The 24,024-nt window shown below is 28.2% G+C and overlaps 1 protein-coding gene across 2 annotated transcripts in view; it reads left to right on the forward strand.

The window, feature by feature from the left end:
• Window positions 1-11,543: 11,543 nt before the first annotated feature.
• LOC132934875 (KN motif and ankyrin repeat domain-containing protein 2-like) overlaps window positions 11,544-24,024 on the forward strand; it is a 56,213-nt gene continuing 43,732 nt past the window's right edge. For both annotated transcript variants that reach the window (XR_009663102.1, XM_061001266.1), the window contains exon 1: window positions 11,544-11,945. Coding sequence is in view for 1 of the 2 variants with exons in the window: in XM_061001266.1 (XP_060857249.1) it covers window positions 11,909-11,945 (37 nt within the window). In the remaining variant the exon portion in view is untranslated. The remainder of the gene's footprint in view (window positions 11,946-24,024) is intronic.

The following is a 24,024-nucleotide window of genomic DNA, read 5'->3' on the forward strand; positions in this document are numbered from 1 at the left end:
GCGGATACATACGTGTAGACTATGATATTTCAAGTTTAAAGTAAAATAAAAATGCATGATAAATCATTATTATATGGGTAATCGATCTTTAGACACAGACAACGGTCCGATATTAATTCGATAAATTTTATTAATATTTATGACCCATCGATAAACTGTTGTAACTTATTGTTCCAGTATACTTACTGTGGTTTTAAAATCGCAACGTAATTTTTCAATTTTAGTTTCGACTATTCTCTCGTAGGTACAGCGAGCACAGAAATATGGATTACGAAATAACAATTATATATTATACGCGCATCGGCGTAACTAGGGGGGCTTAGCCCCTCCGTACTTCTATTTAGCCCCCTATGAGGTTTTACTTTTTAACCCCTCCTTAGGCTTGTAGTTAAAACCTAAATCGTACGAAAAAAAATATAATGTGTAAAATAATAAATTATTATATTATAAAATATAATATAATATTATTAAAATTGTGTACAGTGTAGGTGCGTACCAAGTACGAATTTATCGAAATAATTTCGTTTTATTGGTCATGGTTTTCGTGGAAGAAATGTGTTTATGTTATTTTATTACCTTTATTTTATTACCTTTATTTTATTACCTTTAAATAGCTGGTGCCCGTGTCCCGTATTCGTATTACCTATATTTGTTGTATCGCCCTTTCGTACATGGTTGAATACTATTATAATATTATCATTTTATTTTCCAAGTTCTCAATTTACTGTGCGTCTATGACACTCTCTGTGCAGACTGCAAAGTAGGTAGGTATTATTACAGACTGTCACGGCCGTTATTTTTATTTTTGAGTACCTACGTATACGGTATACGTAAATACGTTAAATTTTATTGTATACAATTATCAAAATGTTCAGTATATTCAAATTAAAAAAAATCAAGTACCTAGTGCTAAGAACGAAGATGACCTAAAAAAATTATGGTTTATATTAAATGTTGGTTTTAGCGGACTTTTTGTAACAACTAAATTACAGTGAATCTTATAAGGGGGGTGTGATGGGCGTTGCCCCCCCCCCCCTTCCCACGTGTTATTTTACACTTTGGTTTTATAAGACTCTAGCCTCTGTAACTATTCAATCCTAGTTACGCCTATGTATACTCGTCGCTGTAAATGTGTGTTTCTATTAACAATTTTAAGTTTTCAATGTACAGATATTTAAAATGAACCAATTTTTCATTTCGGTGTACCAATAAATATTTAAATCAGTGGGCAATAGCTATGTTAAGTCATCAGTGTACAAGTATTATTAATCACAATAATGAAAATAATCACAGTGAATATTTTGAAAACGCTGTACATAAAGATATAATCCGAAATGTTGTTAAGATAAATGCCATTAAAGAAATTCATACACAACCAAGTAAAATTATTAGACCAGAATTGTTATTAAAATCAGATCATAATTTTAATCATGGTGACATTCATTTGTTAAGAAATTCAATGTATGCAACAAGAAAAAAACATTTCCCAAAACGCTCAAGACTCAAATACTGTTTACGATGCTGTAGGTATTACAGCTGAAAGAATTTCAAGTAAAATTCAAAGATGTAGGTACAATAATACAAGGCTGGGCATGAGTTAAAAGTTAAAATATTAAATTAAACGTTAAGTTAATTTTTTTTTTTTTTTTATTAAAATATGATTACAATCTATACACATTTGGTACAATAAATAATTTTGATTAAAGATAATATATACATAGCGAGATTAACAGATATTGGGAGGGCACTCAGTAGTGCTACACGAAAGATTAAATTACGAGATCTCTAGGCCAGTTAAAGACGTTAAAGACGTCTCTGGGAGTTATCAGGGATTGTAAAAGAAGATAGGCGTTTTTTTAATGGATTGTTGTGATGGATTAATTTAGAGTGAAAGGAGACGTAGTAAGACTTAGTTGTGATAGCGATGGAATTGTGGAGATTACTATTTATGATGTACCATGGAGCAGGGACAATTTGCAGCAGACAGATTGACCGGAATGCCTGAATTGTTCTCGTGTTGACAGGTTTGGCAGAGCCTCAAATCTGGATGCTGTAGGACCAAACAGGTCTGATGATGGCTTTGTATATTAGTAGTTTATTACTAATTGCTGTCTTAGATCGTAGATATTTTAATGTCGGGGTAATTGGAATAATTAGGTTATTTATTAAGCGATACAGAGGTGCAGTTACCTAAGTTAATTAACTTGTTACTTTTTTTTTCAAATTAACTTTTAACTTAATAAGTTACTTTTTTTAAGATTAACGTGTTAATTTCAAGTTAATTTTATTTCAAAAGTATCTAAATTAAGTTAATTTTTGTCCGAAGAATAATGCATATTTTTAAATGAGGTTTTTACTTTGATTTATCATTTTAAATTTTCGCTGAGATTTTCTCGATCGTAAAGAAAAACTATCTAATAAACCATAATATGTGTCCAGAATTTTTTATTTTTGCAAATTATCAAATTTTAACTTGACACTAAGTTAAGTTACTTTTTTTTCAAAGTTAACTTTTAACTTAACGAGTTTATGAAAAAAATGCGAGTAACTTTTAACTTTATTATTTTAAAATAACTTAACTTAACGAATTAAAAAAATTCGTTAACTTGCCCAGCCTTGCAATAATATAATATGTATTTCAGTGACGATAATTGCGTGTATAGTATTGTTTACAATTTCTACTTATAATGGTAATACCATAACCGGTTAAGATGTACATAATTATTTCGTTAAATTATAGTAATTATTATACGGACTAATAAGAACAGAATTGGTTTGTGCGTCAATAACAATTTTACACTCATAAATATCAACATTTTAATTTATTAACGCCTTAACGGGAGTATATATTATAATATATACATATAATTCGTTTATATAATCTTGTCAACGAATCATAATATTATAATTTATAACTATTAACCATAAATTATTTTTTATAAACGAGTTGTAATGATATAATATATTATAATCATAATATAGTACGGTTATAGTTGAAAAAAATAATACTAACAATACCTATACTAACTGATTATATCAACTCTATTTCGGTATATAAATAATATAAAATTATACACAATATACATAATATTATTAACATTCACTATAATTTGATGTTCGTTTAATGTCAAATGTATATTATCATATTTGTAATTAATGATTACTTGTTTTACAGAGCTTGTTATTTTAAGCAGCGTAGGCAGGTTAGGTACAATACTTAGTGGACCAACTTTATTATACGACGCATATGTTTATTAGGTATTATACTCGCACTGTGCTATAATAATTAGGTATATTATTAAACATGTACTACTTATTAATGCTCGTCGTGTTGTCAGCTCAATTATTATTATATTAAACGTTTCGAGAACACCCGTTGAAGAAATAATCGTTTAAACGTTTTAAATATACGCGATGAGCACTTTAATTATTAAAGGCAATCGATGCAAAAATATAAATAATAAACTTAATGCCATTCATAATATTATAATATACGAATCGTAAAAGCGGATTGCGACGGCGACGGTGGCGAGTTACAGAGAATTTCTCGGTGGCTGAATCAAAATAATATTTAATGAAGTTTATATATTTATTTTTATATATTGTATTGTATTATAATACGTGTACATTTTTTTTTGAATATAATTAGTGCAAAAATCTGTTTAAGTTGTTATGTTTGAATTCAAAATATTATTGTCCTTTAAAATATTGAAATATTCCAGTACTTGGTTCTTGATTGTATATCGATATAAATTAAACTGTAACTTGACTATAATATAGGTATGATTATAATATCTAGATTTTGAACGTCTAAATCTTACGAAATGGGGTAATATATTTACTATAGGTAGGTATATCGTACCTAGTACCTACCATGTTTCAATGTTTCATTTCTGGTCATATTTCTGCTTTTGATAAATGATTTTAAGTGCCTATTGCACCTATATGCGTCCATTATAGGTTCGTACCGTAGAGTATGAGTTAATATTTAGGCGTAGGTATAGGTACAAAGTGGCCCACACAGGTTGGAATTTGGAAAAGTATAAACAGCACAATCTGTTCGGTGAGAGTAAAATAAAAAAGAAACACGACTATACCTAGGTAGTAGTTTTTGTTAATAATTATTTTTATTCAATATATTGACTATTATTATTAACCAGCTATACAGGTATAGGCTGACATATTATCGGTGGTACGTTCAACCACGTGCCACCGCCTCTCGGTCACGAGCTCTACATCAAAGTGACTAAATTATTATACCAATTAGCAGTGCAGGTCGTGAATATAGCATAGGTATATTATATAGGTTTGAGTTTACTGTTTCTAGTTTTATTTGCTTAGAATACTGTTTCGAGTCATTCGGTTACTCGACAATAACACGCGCAATGCAATGACGCATATTGTATAGGAGGTGTTAATGGTCTTCGGAAGAGTTTGAAATCGTCTTCAGCATTCGTAGAGTATTATTGCCTCATCATATTCCAGCGTCTCCTATATGGGCGTGAAGCGCGGCGGCGGATGGCGGTCTGTGAAGTTTTTCCGAGAAACCATATAAGACACCATTAACAACGATTAACGATCCAGCGCGGTGTTTGCTAAACAGGAAAACAAAAGACGACAGAGGTGGGCAACGTTATTGTGTGCATGTGTACATTCCTATTATACTATACTACTATTATAGTAATCATAATATTGTAATATAGGTACGCCGCGGGACATTATTATATAATATAATACCATTCTTCCGTTTGTAACTTACTATTTATGAATATAATATATTAATAATTAATAGGTAGGTAGGTATGTATATAAAACATAGATATTATATTCTACATGTAGGTTAATGAATAATTTATTTCAACCATAAAAATTAAGTGAATTAAAAAGTCATCATGTGTATATGTTTAATAGTGTTACATAATATATTTTAAGTTTTTTTTTTAATATATCTGTTACATTTAATTGTTTTGCATGATATAATTATATGATGATTTCGTCTGGCGGAGTGGTATGTATGCACTATGCAGCTGTCGACTGTCTGCAAATTTGCTGTCATATACTAAATAATACCGAATTAACGAAAATATATATTAGTATTTAAAGTTTAAAAAAAGTATTTAACTTGACAGAGATTTGATTTAAAGTATTGTTATTTACCAATTTAATAATATAGCTTAAAAGTTAAAGCCAAGTCAACTTTAACAGTTAATAACTTTTCACTTGTAATTTCGTTAATACCCGGTATCTATATGGTAATAGCCAATAAGTAATAGCATTGATAATACATACTATGTATAATCAATGGTAATATGTATCTAAGCATACAAACAATTATTGTCTATTATAATTTTTATTTAAATCAAATGATTTTTATTAAGTAGATACCGGGGTAAGTACCTAATAATATTACTTGACGGCAACGACGATTCAACTTTATCCTAATCGAAGTCCACTTCTATTTTAATAATATACCTAATACCTGGGTCTAGCAATAATCGTGACTGTAATCGTAATAGATAATCAGTTACAGTTTAGTTCGTTATGCAGGTACACACGTGATATAGGTACATTATACATACCTGTGTTATTATGTTAGCCAAAAATGTCAATTTAATTATTCAGCCGGAGGAAAATACTATCACGTTTTTAACCCAATCTTAGGCATAATGGAGTAAATATATTCATTATTTATATAATTATATGTAATATATTAATAATAATATATTATTCTTTATTTATAAAAAAACATTTTTATTAATAAAAAAAAAAAGGACTTATTCAAATTTATACTCTTTGTGAACACTGTGGCAGTCGAATAAAATTTTATATCGGGTAGAAAGTTTGTAGGGATGAGTTCTATAACTTCGCACATTTATGTTAAAAAATGCATGGTGTATCACCATAATATACGCTGCCGTCATATTTAGCAGAACGATGATAACAGGACCGGTGCAAGGGTAGTGTAACCAATGCACCGGCACATGGCGAAAATGTATGGCCCCGCCAAACCAGAGCTTATACTAAACAAATCTTATAATTTTGAAAAGATGAAATTTTTCAAAATACAGTTGAAATAATAGTTCTGTGACATCCGTACGTGTAACCTAACCTTTATATAAAATATAATTTTATACTTCTACAACAATTTAAAAAATCTCAAAAATGTTTAATTGAAGTGGATAAACAATGTAAATCGTAATTAGGTACTGAAGGTACTATAGTAACTTAAACGGTATATATTAGTAGTAAACTATATATAGTATGTAACCATAGGCGTGCGCATAGTTAAGTTTCAGTCCATTTCAGTATTATAAGTTAATAACCTTCTATAGTAGGTACTCTCAATTATATAGGGATCCTTTACAAAGCTATTCTTAAACCTCTTTATCTATTTTTAGATTCTGAAACAAACGATCAGATCTATTGGTTTTACAATGATGTTTATTTTTATTTTTTTATTTTTTGTCTATAGACACATTTTTGGGTAATAAACTTCGTCCAAAAGTTTGATACGTTCAGTCACTCTATGTCTCTATATAGATCAGACATTTACAAATTGTCCCTTTGAAAATGTTCAGGCAGGTACAACGGGCATCGCCCATTGGTGCCAAAATAAATTAATCTAGTCTATTCGTGCCAAATTTACGTGTACCTATAAACATTTTACATTGACAACTTGGTTATTAATTCATATATTTTAAAGACACGAATCTTACAGCATAATAATAATTAAAAAGTAATCAATTTTAATTATTAATATTATGATAGTTATAATACACATTTATTTTGAATCATAGTTATTAATGTTTTTAAATGATACGCCATTGGTAATAATAGTTATAATAGTACTTACACATTTGTTATAAATTATAATAAAATAATTATTTTTTGTCACGCGTTTTTTTTTCAAATAATAGTCATTTATACAATTTTTTTTTCAAATCATAGTCAATATTAGTATCAATAATACACATTGCACATAGTCAATAGACAATAATATACGAATTTTAAAAAATAATTATGAATAATACTCGTTTTTTTTCAAATAATAATCAATTATACAATTTTTTTTTCAAATCAGTTAATATTAATATCAATAATACACATAGCACGATATAGTCAAAAGACAATATTTAGCCATATATACTTTTGGTCCTTATCTGCGACCATTAATTGTTTCCCTCTTTTGCAAGGTCATCCGCAGGAATTTGTCAAGGGGAGGGCAAAATATTATCCTTTTTACATTTTTTGTCTCACTATCCTATATTGGCTATAAAGTATTTTTGTGACATATTTTCTTTTATATAGACAAAGAATGTAAAAATATTAATGAATTATACGTATTATAGTACTATAGTACGTACCTATTAATTAAAACTTAATCTTACATGCAGCATTAGTGTTAGTTAATTGTTATGTAATTTTAAATTATCAAATACATTATTTTTTAATAGATAAAATGTTACCGTTGGTTTTATAATTAAAGGTAATTTATAAAATTAAATATTTCTAGCTTTATCAGTTATTGATACCACAAACTTAAGAAATTGTAGTTATTGTAGTCTGTAGGTATATTTTAAAAAGTTTTACGGACAGATCTAAGACTACTTATTTAATCTGAAAATTAACTATTTTTTTTTTCTGTCCCTATAGGTTCAGACTTAAGATCATATATTTATTATAAAAATCATATAAAAACATGTGCAAATTTAAAAATAAGATTTTAAATTTAAATTTAGAAAAAACTTCAAAATGTTTTAAAAATCTTTAAATGCAAAAATGACTTTATATTTAAAATCGTCAAAAAATTCAATGTAGGTATGTTATAAAACGAGTATCGCGTAGATTTGGAAAACAATGCAAAGTGCATTATAATCCCAACCAATCATTAACATTGTAATATAAAATATTGCAAAATAAACTTTTAGATTCTGAGCGAAGCGATGAATGTATTGATTTTATAATGATGTGTGTTTTTTTTTTATTATTATTTTTTTTTTTGTGACCGTCATTACCTTTTAGGACAGTAGAAATGCTTGGATTTTCTTCAACAGTAACTTTTCTGATAGGAAAGTGAATCTAGTTGGTACTTTGGAGGGTCAAATTTCCCAGTAGTTTTCAAAAGCGACGTGAAAAACAAAAGAAAAATTAAGGAAAAACGGGAATTTTTACGCAAAATCTGTTTTTGAGAAAATCGATTTTGGTTTTTTTGGTATTTTGGTGTAACTCTAAAACAAATGACCGTAGGGACATGAAATTTTGACTGAATGTTTATAATTGCATTTCCTATATACCATAACATATTCCAAATATTTTGATTTATTTTGAGCTGTTTACGGACCATAAGTACTCATATTTTTTTTATTGTGAATTGATGACGAAAACCATATTTTAGATTCTAAGCGAAGCGATGAATGTATTGATTTTACAATGATGTGTTTTTTTTTAAATTTTTTTTTTTGTGTCTGACATCACCTTTTAGGACAGTAAAAGTGCTTGGGTTTTCTTCAACAGTAACTTTTCTGATAGGAAAGTGAATCTAGTTGGTACTTTGGGGGATCAAAAGTAAAAATTTCTCAGTTGTTTTCAAACGCGACGTGAAAAACAAAAGAAAAATTAAAGAAAAACGGGAATTTTTACGCAAAATCTGTTTTCGAGAAAATAGATTTTGGTTTTTGGTGCAACTATAAAACAAATGACCGTAGGTACATGCAATTTTGACTGAATGTTTATTTTAGCATTTTTTATACACCATAACATTTTCCAAATATTTTGCCTTATTTTGAGCTGTTTACGGACATTGTCAATTTCCATTTTTTTTAGTTTATTTTTCTATAAATATCAATAAAATTTTATCTGTTGAGTAAAAATGCTTGAAAATTTAATAGAAGGCAAAAATAACATTGACAAAATAACGAAAATCACAAAAATTAGCAAATTATTTTGAGTTGAGAATTCATTAAAATTTTTCTTTTTAAATCTAAGATTTGAAAATGTAATATAAGATTGCACATAAGTTTGTCTACCTTTATCAAAAAAAATATGTCTACAAAAAACTTAAATTAAATTTTTATGAGCGTCTGAAATTTATATTTTTACAACATTTAATATTCACTCGATTTTTCATGTAACAATTTTCTTATTTTATTGTAATTAAAAAACAAATGACTGTAGATACTTGAAAATTTCACTGAATGTTTATATTAGTATTTTTCATACACCATAAAATTTTGAAAATATTTTGACTCTTTTAGGCACATTTTTTTTTTATAAGCATTTCAAGTTCAAATTTTGACAAAATTTATCAAATTTATAATTTGATAATTATTTTGTAGTTAAAAATGTATAAAATGTTCAACTTTTATAGCTAAAGATTGAAAATTTAAAACGAGGTTCCACGTAAATAGGTTATATATAAATTACTTTATTCACAATAATATCATCAAATATAGGTACTTTGTAATATCATAGGCTGACTGACCGTTTTCGCTCAGAATCGTTTTTCTTATGCAATGATATTATATCATTGAATTCAAATTTAACACCATCCATTACAGTGACCCACTTGTCACCTACTGTACAGCAGAGCGACATTCACTTACCCACTTTTTTTCTTAATTAAACCAAATAAAATACAGACGACAATATTTGGTAGATATGTACTATGTACTACATTTAGTGTAACGTTATGAATGTTTCGAATGTCTGATAAAATCACACTGCGGACGTTCTTTTTGATGATTTGACGAATATTGAATAACGAAATCCGATAACGGAGATACATAGTATCGTACATATTACAACATAATAAAACTGATATAAAACTTGTTTTCTGTCAGTCTGCGCAATAATATGTATATTATACAAAACTTAAATCTATAAGCGTATAATAATAACTTTATTATGAGTTACAACTTACAAGCGTGTTATAACGTACTCATTGTCTTTAAAATATAATAATTAAACCAAGTCGTTAATGTAAAATGTTTATACAGGTAAATTTGGCGTAAATAGGCTCTCGCAAAAAAAATACCTTTTTTCTTTTGATGCAAATAGACTGTACCCAAAACAAATTAATTTTTTTCGGCGCAAACGGGTAATTCCCGGTACAACACTTCAAACATAATACTATATACAGTGACAGTGTAATCTCAGTTTTAAAATTTCTTAAATGTTATTACTAGGGCAGAGGACTTGTAGCTCTAAAAAGTCACCAAATATGCATTTAAATATACAAAATATGCATTAAAAATATGCACTTAAGTATAAAATATATGCATTTTAAAGTGGATATTTTTGAATAAAAAATAAGAATTTTTCTGTTGGTACTTATTATTTTGATGAAAAAATGTTTTTTACAACTTTATTTAACAACTTACAATTAATTATTTGATAATATAATTAATTAATAACCCAACAAATTGCGGCATTAGATCGGCAAATCTCGAAAAATATCGTCGGTAATATCAACGTTATTTTGGATGTATAAATAAATAAAAACGTCGAAGAAAAAATATTGATAAACCTATAAATTATTTAAAATATGAATCTAAAAGTATAAAATGGAAAAAATTTTCCATAAAAACCAAAAAAAAAGCCAAATATGCATTTATATGCACAATAAAATTTCAAAACTAGCTTTGTGGTAGCATGAAACGCATTTGTTTCGCACTCTGCTATTTTTGTGACTGTGCAAAAAAAATATGCAAATGCTACAAGTCCTCTGCCCTAGTTATTACCTATATACTATTATTATAATTTGTGTAGTTATAATTCAACAAAATATTATTTTATATTATATCTTGCACAGGGCCCCGCAATTTGTAACGCTCGCCCTGGATGGTAGAGTCTGAAAAATGATACATATTATGACCCATTTGAATGTTTTCTAAGATACGTCAAACCATATTTTGTAATACATTATATTATATTACATTAACATAATGTCAATATGTCATTATATATATTTTTTATTTTATGTAAATAATGATAATATTATTATAATAACTATATACATATTGTTATTATTAAATATAAAAATATGTGGTAGTCCGTGGACCACATATTATGACAAGAATACCAAAATGTTTTAGTTGCCGCTCATATGACCCGTAGGCCGTAATAGCCCGTAACATACATTTTATAATATACAGTATACATATTATATTATTATTATGTAAAACAATTTATTACAATATTATAAACACATAAATTTATTAAAATATACATGTACCCGCATAATAATATATTAATTTAATATGTGTGCCTGTGTGCCTTTTTCGAGGTGGTGAGTATTTTATTCAACAGTTATAAATTAATAAAAACATTTCAATCATAATATTATTAAATAAATATTTTTTTAGTCACTTTTACAACAGGTATTCTATATACGACTGGGCTGAATTTGGGGGGATTAAACCCCGCGGTGTGCTCGTGTCGATGATTTAGAACGGAGAAGAGGACTCGAGTCGGCGTCGGCGGCAGTGTTGTTGTACCGCACGCCGCCGTCGCAGTACCCCACCACGATCCGCGGCACGACCGCCAAAGACGAACGGCCGCGGCGGAATCGGTCCGGCAAAGCGGTTTCCCCGCCGCCACAACCGTTCGCCGGTCCACCGCGGTCGGTACCTGTTTCGCCGGTCGTCGTGCGCTCCTCGCGTCTTGTAAAAACGATTTTCCCTCCGCGCCCCCCTCGTCAAAGGTGCTCGAAATTTTCCGATTTTTTTTCCCGGTTTCCACCGAGTTTCGAGCAAGTTTTGGTAGAGAGGTTTACCACGTCTTCCGCGGGGCCGCCAAGTGCGTGTAACTCCGCAGCCACCGGACCATCTGTCGTCGAAAAACCATGGAAAACTCTGGAGACGCGACGACGTGACCCACCGAATCCACTGTCGCTGCCGCCGCCATCACCATGTACTCGGCGCGAAATCGGAACGCCATGATCACAGGTGAGTTCAGCCGACTATGCATATTAATTATGTCCATGGGCGGTGGGTGGGTGGGTGGGTGGTTTTCAGACGACAAACCGATTTCGACCGACTCGAAGTAAAAGTTTGGATCGCCGGTCCAGTCTGCCCGTCAGCCCACCTCATGTAGCCCACCAGAGTTACCATTGCGAATCGTGGTTAAAAATAACAGTTGCTGGTAGGTATTGTAATAATATTATTTAGATCATATTATATATCTATTATTATGATTTGTGCGGTCGTTTAAAACTGTAAAAGCATAAAGTCGTATTATTATTATTATTATTATTATTATTATTATTATATTATTGTTATCGGTGTGAAATTTCCGTCGGACGACGACCGCGACCGGATGGTGTAGGCAAAACCGGTGTTACATAAATCGTGGTGTCGCACACCGTCGCCGTTACACTTACCTACTGCTCTGCTGCTGCAGCTATGGTTTAATAATAATAATAATAATAATAATAATGGTAATATTAATATCGGTTTGGTACGCTCAACAGGATATCTGTATAAACGACGTGCGTGTGTACCCGCGGGTAGGTGTCGTCCGCGCGTGGGATTCGTGTGTGGTTGGCACCGCGGCGACGACAGGCCGGCGCGACTGCCGTCGTCTCGCGGTAATAATATTTCATCGCCACGCTTTCCTGGAAACGCGCGGGCCGCAACGAGTCTCGCTCCGATTCTGAACCCCCCCCCCCCCCCCCCCCCCCAACACCAAGGGCTCATCACCATTGCCCTCCGCACATTCTGTGTTTTATATATTTTTTTCCTACCCTCTGGGCCAACCCCGTCGTACTCACATAAAACCGCGATATCATTGTGCGTATAACATAATATAGGTACCGCGGAACGTGCCCGTACATTATTATTATATTATACGGTATGTCGGTATATACCTATATAGTACCTATATAACTATGTGAGCCCGCGGCGCACGTAATCGAATCGATTTCTTTTGAAAAAAATCGACCGTCGGTTTTTATTTTATATTTCGTCTTCACCGAACCTTTTCGGGCCCAGCCGGTGCCAGTCTTACAATATTATTATATTATTATACATTTATACATAGGTATACTGCGGAACATTGCGACTACGGCGTCGACCGAATGTAGGTATACAGACACGTAGTCCGTCTTGTTCTTTTCAAACGTCCGTTTCGATGATTGTTATCGTAAACCCATTGCTCATTACTATTATTATTACCGTTGTTGTGCACGTGAAAATCGCGCGGCCATTCGGTGGTAGTGATTATAGTGATGTAAAATAGGAGCAGGTGGTATCCGCCGTTGCTGCAATTGAGTGCAGTAGTCTCGCCGTCGCACTTTCTGCTCGCCGTTTCCGAAAATGGAACTGATTTCGATGTATAAATGCGTACGCATATAATATGTATATGGATAAATCGTCGTACGATTGTTTTCACTTTTTAGAAACTCGCACAAAGCTCCCACACGATCTTTTGTATAAATTGCGCAGCATCGGGTATATTATAACCCCCGTGCAGTGCGTGTACAGGAAGAGTAGGACGACGTGCGTTATACAAATGCGGTATTGTCATCTGGTTGATTTGTTTTTTTTTCTCATCCGAATCGGTCACGCGGTTAAATTTACGACTAAATCGAAACGAACACGACACGGACGCCGAAAATGCATTAGTACTACTTAGGAACCGGGCGGCGTAAGTGGGTTCTTACTGCATAATATATAATACCTGCATGCATGCGTCTGCAGCAAGAGTGCAGTAGGTAGTTTGAATAAAGTATCTACCCATATTATGTTATTATATCGTAATTTATAAAATAATTATTTTCGACTGTCAAGGTGACGTTGTCACTCCAAGGTAATACTTTCTCCGTTTATTTGATATTACTCCTCTCGTCACGGTATTTATTGTACCTACCAAATGCCGACACTATAATATATATTTAATACCTATATTATGCATAGATAATTCGAACACATTAGTTTCAGATATCAAACATTACGACATTACAAGGGGATTCTTTTAAAATTAAACGCTCTTTATCCCTTACAGTGCCTATGAACGCTTTTAAAACAATAATCATAATAAAAAAAAAATGTTTTCAATTTTCATTTTTGAAGGATAGCATATATACCTGCCTACATTTTCAATTTTTGATTTCAAAGCAGAATGTTTTTCAGAGTATTTTGATTTTTGACACATAAAAATTCAATTTTGAATGAATAGTTAATTATAGTTACAACTTATAAGTATTTAAAATTCAGAGGAGCGGAGTAAAAATAAATTATTTTCATAATCGTCAATACTTTTCGATACCTACCTATAATGCGTGCTTACTGTTAAAAGAATCACCCGGTATATTATATAGATATATACGTCCTTGATATTATAGGTACTATTTGCGCCGAAACGTAAGTACGCAAATAGGAAAACACGATTATCGTCGCCGTCGTGAAACGATATTGAATAGGTACCTACTACGTACGTAAACCGCTCGCGTAACATATGTTATCTCCGGTGTAGTGATGATGTTTAGTTTCGAAGGTGAACGTTTAGCCACCGATTACCATGAATACCTACTATGTGGTTGATTTTTAAAATACGGTATTGACTCAAATGTAATTATTGCGTTTCACTGGTTTAAAGCTATAGCCGGTTGATAAGTTTCGTATTATGCAGAACTATTGCGGCATTTTCAACTTTCTATTGCCTATTTAATTTACTGCCTAGTAAACTATATAAATCCTTTATAAAATACCTATGATAAACGAGTTTATATTATGAATATTACTTATGTTTAGTTTTATGCACTTTTACAAGTTAGCTAAAAACCTTACTATTGAAAAAAAAAATCAAAGTTTTTTGGCATAAATTAAATTTTAAATTATAGGTATATTCATTATAATAGTGTTTACAATGTATAAATGAATTAACCATTACCTAAATAAAAATAATATAATTCAAATAGGTACATTGGTGAAAATGTTCCTGTTAATTACAAAATTAATATTTACTTTTGAAAGATATGATTGTAATGTTTTTAGAAAAATAAACAATCTATACCTACATAAATATGTATGTTTAATAATATGTGATATTATTACTATTTATTAATATATATTTATAAAAAGTTGTATATAATTAATTTGACATTGACATTTAATTTTGATCGTTAAAAAATATTTAAATTAACTATTATGATATTCCCATGGGTTTGTTATTAAATTAAAATATGCTTATTGAATACTATTATAGGTACGAGTAGTAGAACTAAACTTCAACGAATGTTCAAGTTTCATTCCATCTTACGTAATAAATAGTATAAATATATCTAATATTAATATGTGAGTAATATGTATATTATATACATTAGTCATTATTCATTAGTTTTGTTATAATCCTGAAATATTCTGTGTGTTTCTATCAGAAAGGTAGAAAGGTAGACACTAAATACAACACTGAATTATATACATGTTACTGTCGTCTGTCGTATTTAATGACAGCCATTTTGTAATTAGTAATCAAAAAATTATTATCACCACGAAGTAACAAAAAAAAATTCAATTCAAATATAATATCAATAAAGACATTTCAAGAAGTATTCGGTAACAAATAACATCATCGCATTCACATAATATTACCAACCACGACAACAACTATTCTCATTTGTGTTTTATTTTTTTTATGTTTAGTAAAAAATGTGGATAATAAATAATGACAGTCAGTAGCTATGAGTCGTATAGCGTCATTATTTAATGCAGTATTACAGTTAGACAATTATTTAAATTTTTAAAATCGATTATAGATAATAATAATAATTTTTTCGATTGCGATTTGTTTAGACTTAACATGCTGGCACACCGGAACACGCCATATAGCGCCTAAACAATAACATTTATCTTATTACCTTTTTCCCCTTCAATATAATGGGTAATAAATAATATTGTGCTAAAAAAAATGCTACAATTTATTGAACCTGTACTGTCAACTGCTTTGTAACATTTTATGGTAGTTTATTTTGAAAAATTCAGTACTTGTTTCCCATTCATGGAAAATGAAATAAGTATGTAGGTCAAACTAGATATTCCTTATTGTACTTATCCGATATACATCACGATGGTCGACATAGCGCAGTTGAAACTTCACTGTGTTCGTTTTATACACGTCCATGGAACGTCGTATGTAGATAAGTAATATTTTAATAAAATACATTGTTTTATTTTTGTTTGCATTTCCATATTCATGTTGTTTTCTTGTACCGGATTATACATTCGCATGGTTTCGCATACGTTTATAAATTAATTTTTTATAACTTTTTTTTTTTATCTAATTTACCTTTACGTTTGAATGTAATATTATCCTACACGTGTTTCGACAACTTGGTAAATAATATGTTGTGTACATTATACCGATTATACTGTAGTTTAGTAAACAGATGACACAACGAAGACACCACGATAATATTATACATTGAAATTCACGTATATCATTAAAACATATAAGGAACATTATAACTTATAAGAACTATATTATTATTATTATCATGAGCCATGCACTATTTTTGTAAACGTGTATATTAATTATATTATTATTTTATAGATACTAAATTTGGCAGCAATTCGGAATAATTTTCACTTTTACGTTAATCACAATCGGAGATCTAATAAATTTGAATAATATTATGTTTGCAATATTATCATTCATCAATATTCAATACCTACCCATTACGGTATCCTGCAATCGCTCCACTTATCATATTTATAAAGAAATTTATCAAACACTCAACAAGTAACGACGCCATTATGTTGTATTACAATTTCACAGATTTTTTTTCGTATAATTTATTTATAATTAAAACTATTAACATAAGCTATTTTTTTCATAAAATATGATGTGATCATGTTCATGGTTGGTGGCCATCATGTTAGATTGTATCTTGTATGAATATATGATACGTTTCACCTAAGGTCGTTTACCAATATTAATTATAATATGATAAAATTGGAAATTAACCCCTTACACATTTTATGGACTTGTTTGACTTAAACTTTGTTCGTGTTTTATTTTTACTAGCGATCATGTCAAACAGATGGGCTGCAGAATCAAAATTATAAATTACAGAAAATAATATAGACCACAATTTATTATTATTTTAAAATTATTGTAACGTAGTTATATAATTAATTGTGCATAATGCTAATTAATAATAATTACTGTAGCCTGTAGGACTTAGGTACTATTAAATATTAATGCATTGGAAACATATTTTAAATGATTTTGTAAAATATATTATAATTCATCAAATAAGAAATACTATATTACTGTTAAATTATAGATTTTAATAACTATAAAATAGGTTGGTCCAAATATGTTAACAGTTAACATAATATTAAAGTTCAGATATGCGTCAATTATCAACAATACATCATTGGTTATAAGTAAAATAAATATTTATATATTTCTTAAATATAAATAATAAACATTGATATTTTAGAGACATGACTACACAGTACACAAGTATATATGAGCCTATACATTAGCCTATACATTAGAAGATACCCATATACTCATGAGCCTATCTTACTGAGGTCAGGAATTTAATAAATATTATTATTAGTATTTGGAAAATTGTATGTAATGTGAAATACCATTATATGATATGGGTAGGTAATAATGGAAAATACATTACAAATAGTTTATTCTCTTATTGATTAAGCAATTTCATTATTTTAATAACATCGGTAAAATTAACTAAATGTATTGTACAATTTACATATTAATTAAAATGTACCTATTATTTTATTTAAATAAGAATAATTTATTCACATGAGTTCGGAAAATCAATACCTAGGTACCTACTTAGGAGAACCCGGGGCAAGATGAGACACTTATTGTTTAACTCTTTGTAGTATGTTGAATTTTTCAGGAAAATTCTGAATTTATATACTATTTATAAGTCAATGTTTCTTAGTTTTAAAATTGTTCACTCTAAAATATTTAAAAAATATTATTGAAATAAAAAAAATTAAGTAAAAGACGGAATTTGTTCCATTTTACCTACTACCACGGGATATGATGAGACATATAATAATAGATATTATTTTCAAATATATCAACATAAGAACTTATTTATAAGAATTTCACAAAAAAAAACTCATAAATATTAAACATACATACCTATTTAATTTTATAGCCAGACTTTGGTACCTAATACTTTAACAGAATCCCGTATGACTTATCTCATTATGCCTCAGATAGACTAATTATGTTCAACGGAACCTAAACTATTAAATACTTAATCAATATTTAATAATTATACTTAATACTAAACTAAAGAAATATATAAATATATTAGAATAGTTTTCGTTAAGAATTAATAAATTATTCTTGCCTTAAAATAGCGTAGAACTTTTAACAAAATAAGCCATTTTGAGACGAAAATAAAAAAAACACTGATATTATGCCATAACGTTCAGTTATAATAAAATTACTATCAAAAATCATCTAACTTATAAAATATATTCTAAAGAGGTCTCAAACATATTATGGAGGAATACTGGTGTTCCATCTTACCTCGTATTCATATCTTACTTCGTACTCATCTTGCCCCATGTTCCCCTATTTATTAAAGAATTTTATTTACTTTTAGAGATACTATATTAAAATATACTTAGAAGCTATATAGTATAAAATTATCTATTTTATTTATTCTAACGTGTACCACCGTGAAAATTATAGTTTTCAAAGTTAGTTACAACTGCATATTTTTTATTATTATTATTATTATAAAAGTCACTATAGTATACAACTACGATAACTTAAAAATTACAGTAAAATAAAATACTTAATGATAGGTAACTGCATATATTAAAGTTTATTACAATTGTACATATTTTATAGTCACCTTTAAGGCTACTTATTTTTTTTTCATACCGAGAAAATAAATATTTAAATCAATGCAATGAAAATTCCAATGCATACAATAACAGTTACCAGTTAAATATAAATGTGATAACGACATCCTTCATAACTGGCCCTTATTAATGCTATGTTGTTTAAACACGAAAGCCTAATTTTGAATTCACACTGAAAAAGGGCGTGGTGCTTAATCCTCCTCATTGTAATTGACATAAAAAAACCTATGTAAAATACACTTGAAAACAATGTTGTTATATTATGTCCAATTGAATAATGTTTTTAATCATCTTGATTTCAGTTCAATGACAGCTCTTGTGAACACTTAAGATATAAGCTATTATATTATATTTATATAAACTTAAACATTACACACATGTATGTGCATAATATGCAATGCATATAATGAATTTATAGTTTATACCTACCCATGTTTTGGTACTTTATATTTTAACTTTTTAATTTATGCGTTAGGTGTTTGAGTAGAAATAATAGTATATCTGTAAGTTATTGATTAACCATTGATTCTATTAAATCATTTTAACTTTTAATTTTCAAAGACATGAAATATTAAGTAAGAAGTAAAACTATATAATCATTATAATATAATAGGTGCCTATTGTGCCTTACATTTGAAAACCAAACGATTAAGATGACACTAAATGCAGAGTATTATAACTTGTTATTCATTGTTTAAGTGAAAAGATGATCAGCAAATAACGTAAAAACAGTGAATATTATCCCTGTTTACGATAGATAGGTATCTAAATGTTAACACCACGCCGCTTCTCTTAAAATATTTATATATATTTGGGTAATTTTGAATCGATTAACTTTTGAGTAATTTATTGGGAATTTTATGCTGTATTTACTTGTATTACATAACGGGTATCTACCTGATATCTAAAAGCAATACTACTAAATAATAGTACTTACTATATAAATAATATTGACATATCTACTATATGGGTCGATATCAATCGTTTCCGGAGCATTTAAAAGTTGTTATCTATAGATTATGTTTCGACATTAATTTCGTGAACGGTCCATGTCACTAAAGATTTATCGAAAACAATTATTATTTTAAAATAAGTACATTCAGTAGGTACATAGTGAAAAATCTATACATTTTATAGGTTTGATAATTACGTTTTTTGGGATGCAAATAGTATATTAGATTTGTTTTTATAAGACTTTAATTTTAGTAGGTATACCTACCTAATTTTACTTAAGCTTGCATTTCGGAAAGTGAACACCGCGGATATTTTAAACCATTGATGTTTAAATATTAATAGTAATTTAATAATTTAGCACAAAACAACTTTACTTTTCATAAAGATAAATAATTATCATTCAAGTTGGCAACTTCAGCGGGTTCGTTAAACAACGACTGCAGTGTCGCTAAAATGACGCAATGCTATAAAAAGTTGTGAAGTGTTAGGTATAAAAAATTGACGTCCTATTGCATTATATAGTGGGTTATAGTAAATAATATTTTATTATGCTTAATAAGTTATTCTAAAATTTTAAGAAAAATTAACTTCATTGCGTGGTTTTTTAAAAACATTTTTTTTATTTTAAAATGGATTATGAAGTATAAACATAATATGGCATATTAAAAGTGATTAATTATAGCTTATAACTATGAATGTATAATCGATAAAAATGTTTAATATATAATGATACTTACAATTTTAATTTAGGTATATTTAAATAAAATAATAATTTATTTAGCCTTTGTTTAAGTCTCAGAAAATATATGTCCACTTTGAAGTATAATATAAAAATAAATTAAAATTTGACAATATTAGATCAGTAATATTAAATTTATGGGTTCAAAAATAAAATAAATTTATTTATCATAATTTAATGGTATTATTGTTTAGTGTATATACTATGTATGATAATATTATGAGTTTTCTAATATTTCTCATACTATTAATAACCGTATTCCGGATAGGTATTTAAAACTATTATACTTTTCGGTATACCTAAATTATCTGTAACCGGTAGCAACATTATTTGGAACCTTTATTTTTTTTTCTCAAAAAACAAGAACCGAACCGGAACAGTTATTTTATTTTTGGAGAACCAGTACCGGAACCGATACCGATAAATTCAAAAGGTCCTTGCCAGTCCTTGGTTCAAGTCATAGACATATTCTATTATATGTCTATGGTTCAAGTAGAGAATAGTGAACTGAAGTCTGAAATAATGTTATTATTTACTATTTAGTTAAATCTATAATTTAGTCACTTTGTTTTCATTATTTAGTAACATAAACATATTATAAATTCAGAATAAAATTCTTAATAATAAAAATGCATCTGTATGGAAAAAAATGAACGCTATTTATACCCATCAAAAAATGAAATGTTTTAGGTCGGTGTATATTGATATTATTTTTACTAGATTAACAATATTGCTTGTTAATAAATGACACCCTTATGGCCTTATAAATAAACTGCAGTTAATATTAAGTAACATCATAACTTTGTAGTTTGTATAGTTTCAAATATTATATAAGTTATATTTTTGTAACAAATTTAGTTACCTATACATAAAGTACAGCGTCAAGTAAAATTACGTTAAGTATATAAAACCGTTTTAATTTATAAAGTCTATTAAACAACTCAAAAAAAATACAAAAAAAAAATTGACCGCATACTTTAAATACCTACTTAAATTATTATATAAAAATGATATAGTTGTAATATATATCTCTCAAACAGATGTTCAGCTATACGCAATAATAACGGTCGTGATCTGTAATAATGATATTATATATTACAAACGAATTACATAATATTTATTTTTATTTTTTATGAACTTTAATTGGCTTTATACGATTAAATCATTTGTTACCTAAAGATTTATTATAAAATTACACTGAATGTGTGTTATCGATCAATGTCGTTCAAACGTAATAAATGTGTAGTACTTAAGGTAATAGGAACTTGACCGTATGAATAAATTATGAATATAATTTGTTTTTTTGTTATTATTTACTATCAAATTAATTGTTTGTAAATATTAAAAGCTGAAACTCATAAAATAATATGTGGTAAAATATTTAAGCTGTGACGATTATGATAATTAATCCGTTGAATGTTAATAGTTATACTTTATTCACAGCACTTTGGGCAAAAACTTATAAACAGATATATGGTTAGGTACTTAGGTAAACAAATAAAGTTTATAGGTACTAATGATTTAATATGTTTTTAGGAATCTTCTTTTAATAGTTAATACTCATTATAATATCAAAAAGTATAAAAGTATTGATGTCTTGTAAATATATTTATTAATTATTGCCACTACTCGTCACAAAACAAAATGTTTGAAAACAGTTTTTATTTTTCATTGGTATAATTTTTAAAATGACAACATATTTAAATTTATATTCAAAAACAGAATATTTTTTTATCAAAATTCCGATGACTAAAAGTTCAATTAGAGTAGAAAGTTTGTTATGCAGTTCAATTGTCTATACATTTTAGACGTGTGGAGTAGTAACAGATATTTCGGTCACCTAAACTTTTGATATACATTTTTAAAACAAATTTACTTCTCATACAAAAGTGGAATTCTATAATCAAAATACATGGAAAATATTCTGCTTCGAAATATGAAATTAAAAATGTGTAAGTACTTATCTAAATCTATAAAAAAAAAATATATTTCAAAAAAGTTAGTTGTTATCTACTTATTGAGAGAATGAGTTTTATAATAATATTTATTAAAAGGATCACAAAGTCAATAATTAACATGACGTGACTCAAAACAATGTAAATATTATATTTTATTATATTTATTAATATGTAATATTGATAGTATTTAACTTTTATTTTTAAGAAATATATTCGTATTCTTGTATAGGTTAGGTTATGTAACGTTTTTATCTTTAAATCCTTGCCTTTTATATTATAATAACGCAGAGTGTAATGAATCTATTGGTTTACATTAATGTCCCCCCTTTTTTTTTTATTAAAATCTAATATTTTTGATCCTATGAAGCAGAAAAAATATTCAACTTTAAGGGTACTTTCCAATAGAAAATTGGACGTAGTTAGTACTTTCAGTCGAAAGTAGAAAATTTCCATTAATCAAAAATAGCTGCAGATAACGGTATATTTATTCAATTTTGTTTTTGGTCGTAATTCATTAACAAATAACTGTAGATACTTGAAATTTTCAACAAATATTTAAATATATTAACATTTTGTGAGCATAATATTATTTTTTAAATATTTTTTTATATTTTTGAGTTATATAGATTTACTTACCTAAATTAGAACAAATATTAGACTTTTTTGTTTTTTTTCGACTTATGTTGATAAGAACATTTTCTAGGTTTCTTATTAGTTGTTCTTACATAAACTAAAAAACTTAGAATCACAATTGAAAATCAAATTTGTACGAAATTTTATATTTTAAATTTTAGTTGTAAAATTAATATTTTTCCTTTAAACGGTTTTTGTCATTTTACTATAGTAAATTCCAAAAAAATATAAATCTTAGAAACTTTAAATATTTGACTAAGTATATTACTTAAATTATAATTTTCTATGGGTTTTTATAAAAAATGTGTGCTAGGTAAATAAAACTTAATTTAAGATCCTTCTGAAGTCGAGGCAGCATTTTAAAAATATTGAAAGTACTTAGTCACAATTTTTTACAAGGCGATGTTATTTTTTTTTTTACTAAATTCGTCAAAATCATGAAAATATGTTAACTATTTTGTAGTTCAAAATTTTTAATATAGTTTTTTTTTTTATAGACATCCAAGTTTAAATTGTAATAAAATTAGGTATATAGATATTTAAACACAAAAAAAATTACATTTGTTATTTTATGGTTGGTAATTAAAAAAAACTTAAAACTTTTTTACACCATCACATTATTATTGTTATTGTAGACTAATTTTAAACTGTTTATACTACGAAACTATTCACCATTGTTATTTCGCGAACGTACAGTCGGTATTGACTTAATATTATATAACATGTTATAAATGTGACAAAGTTTAGATCAACATACCGTATAAATTATTACTTATATAAAAATAAATTACTCATACTAAGATAAATAAATTATAAAATATCTTAGAAATATTTGTTACCGTTCAGAATCATTTTTTATTTATATTGATTTATAATT

This window comes from Metopolophium dirhodum, chromosome 1 (assembly GCF_019925205.1).
Source record: "Metopolophium dirhodum isolate CAU chromosome 1, ASM1992520v1, whole genome shotgun sequence".
In the NCBI taxonomy this organism is placed as follows: domain Eukaryota; kingdom Metazoa; phylum Arthropoda; class Insecta; order Hemiptera; family Aphididae; genus Metopolophium; species Metopolophium dirhodum.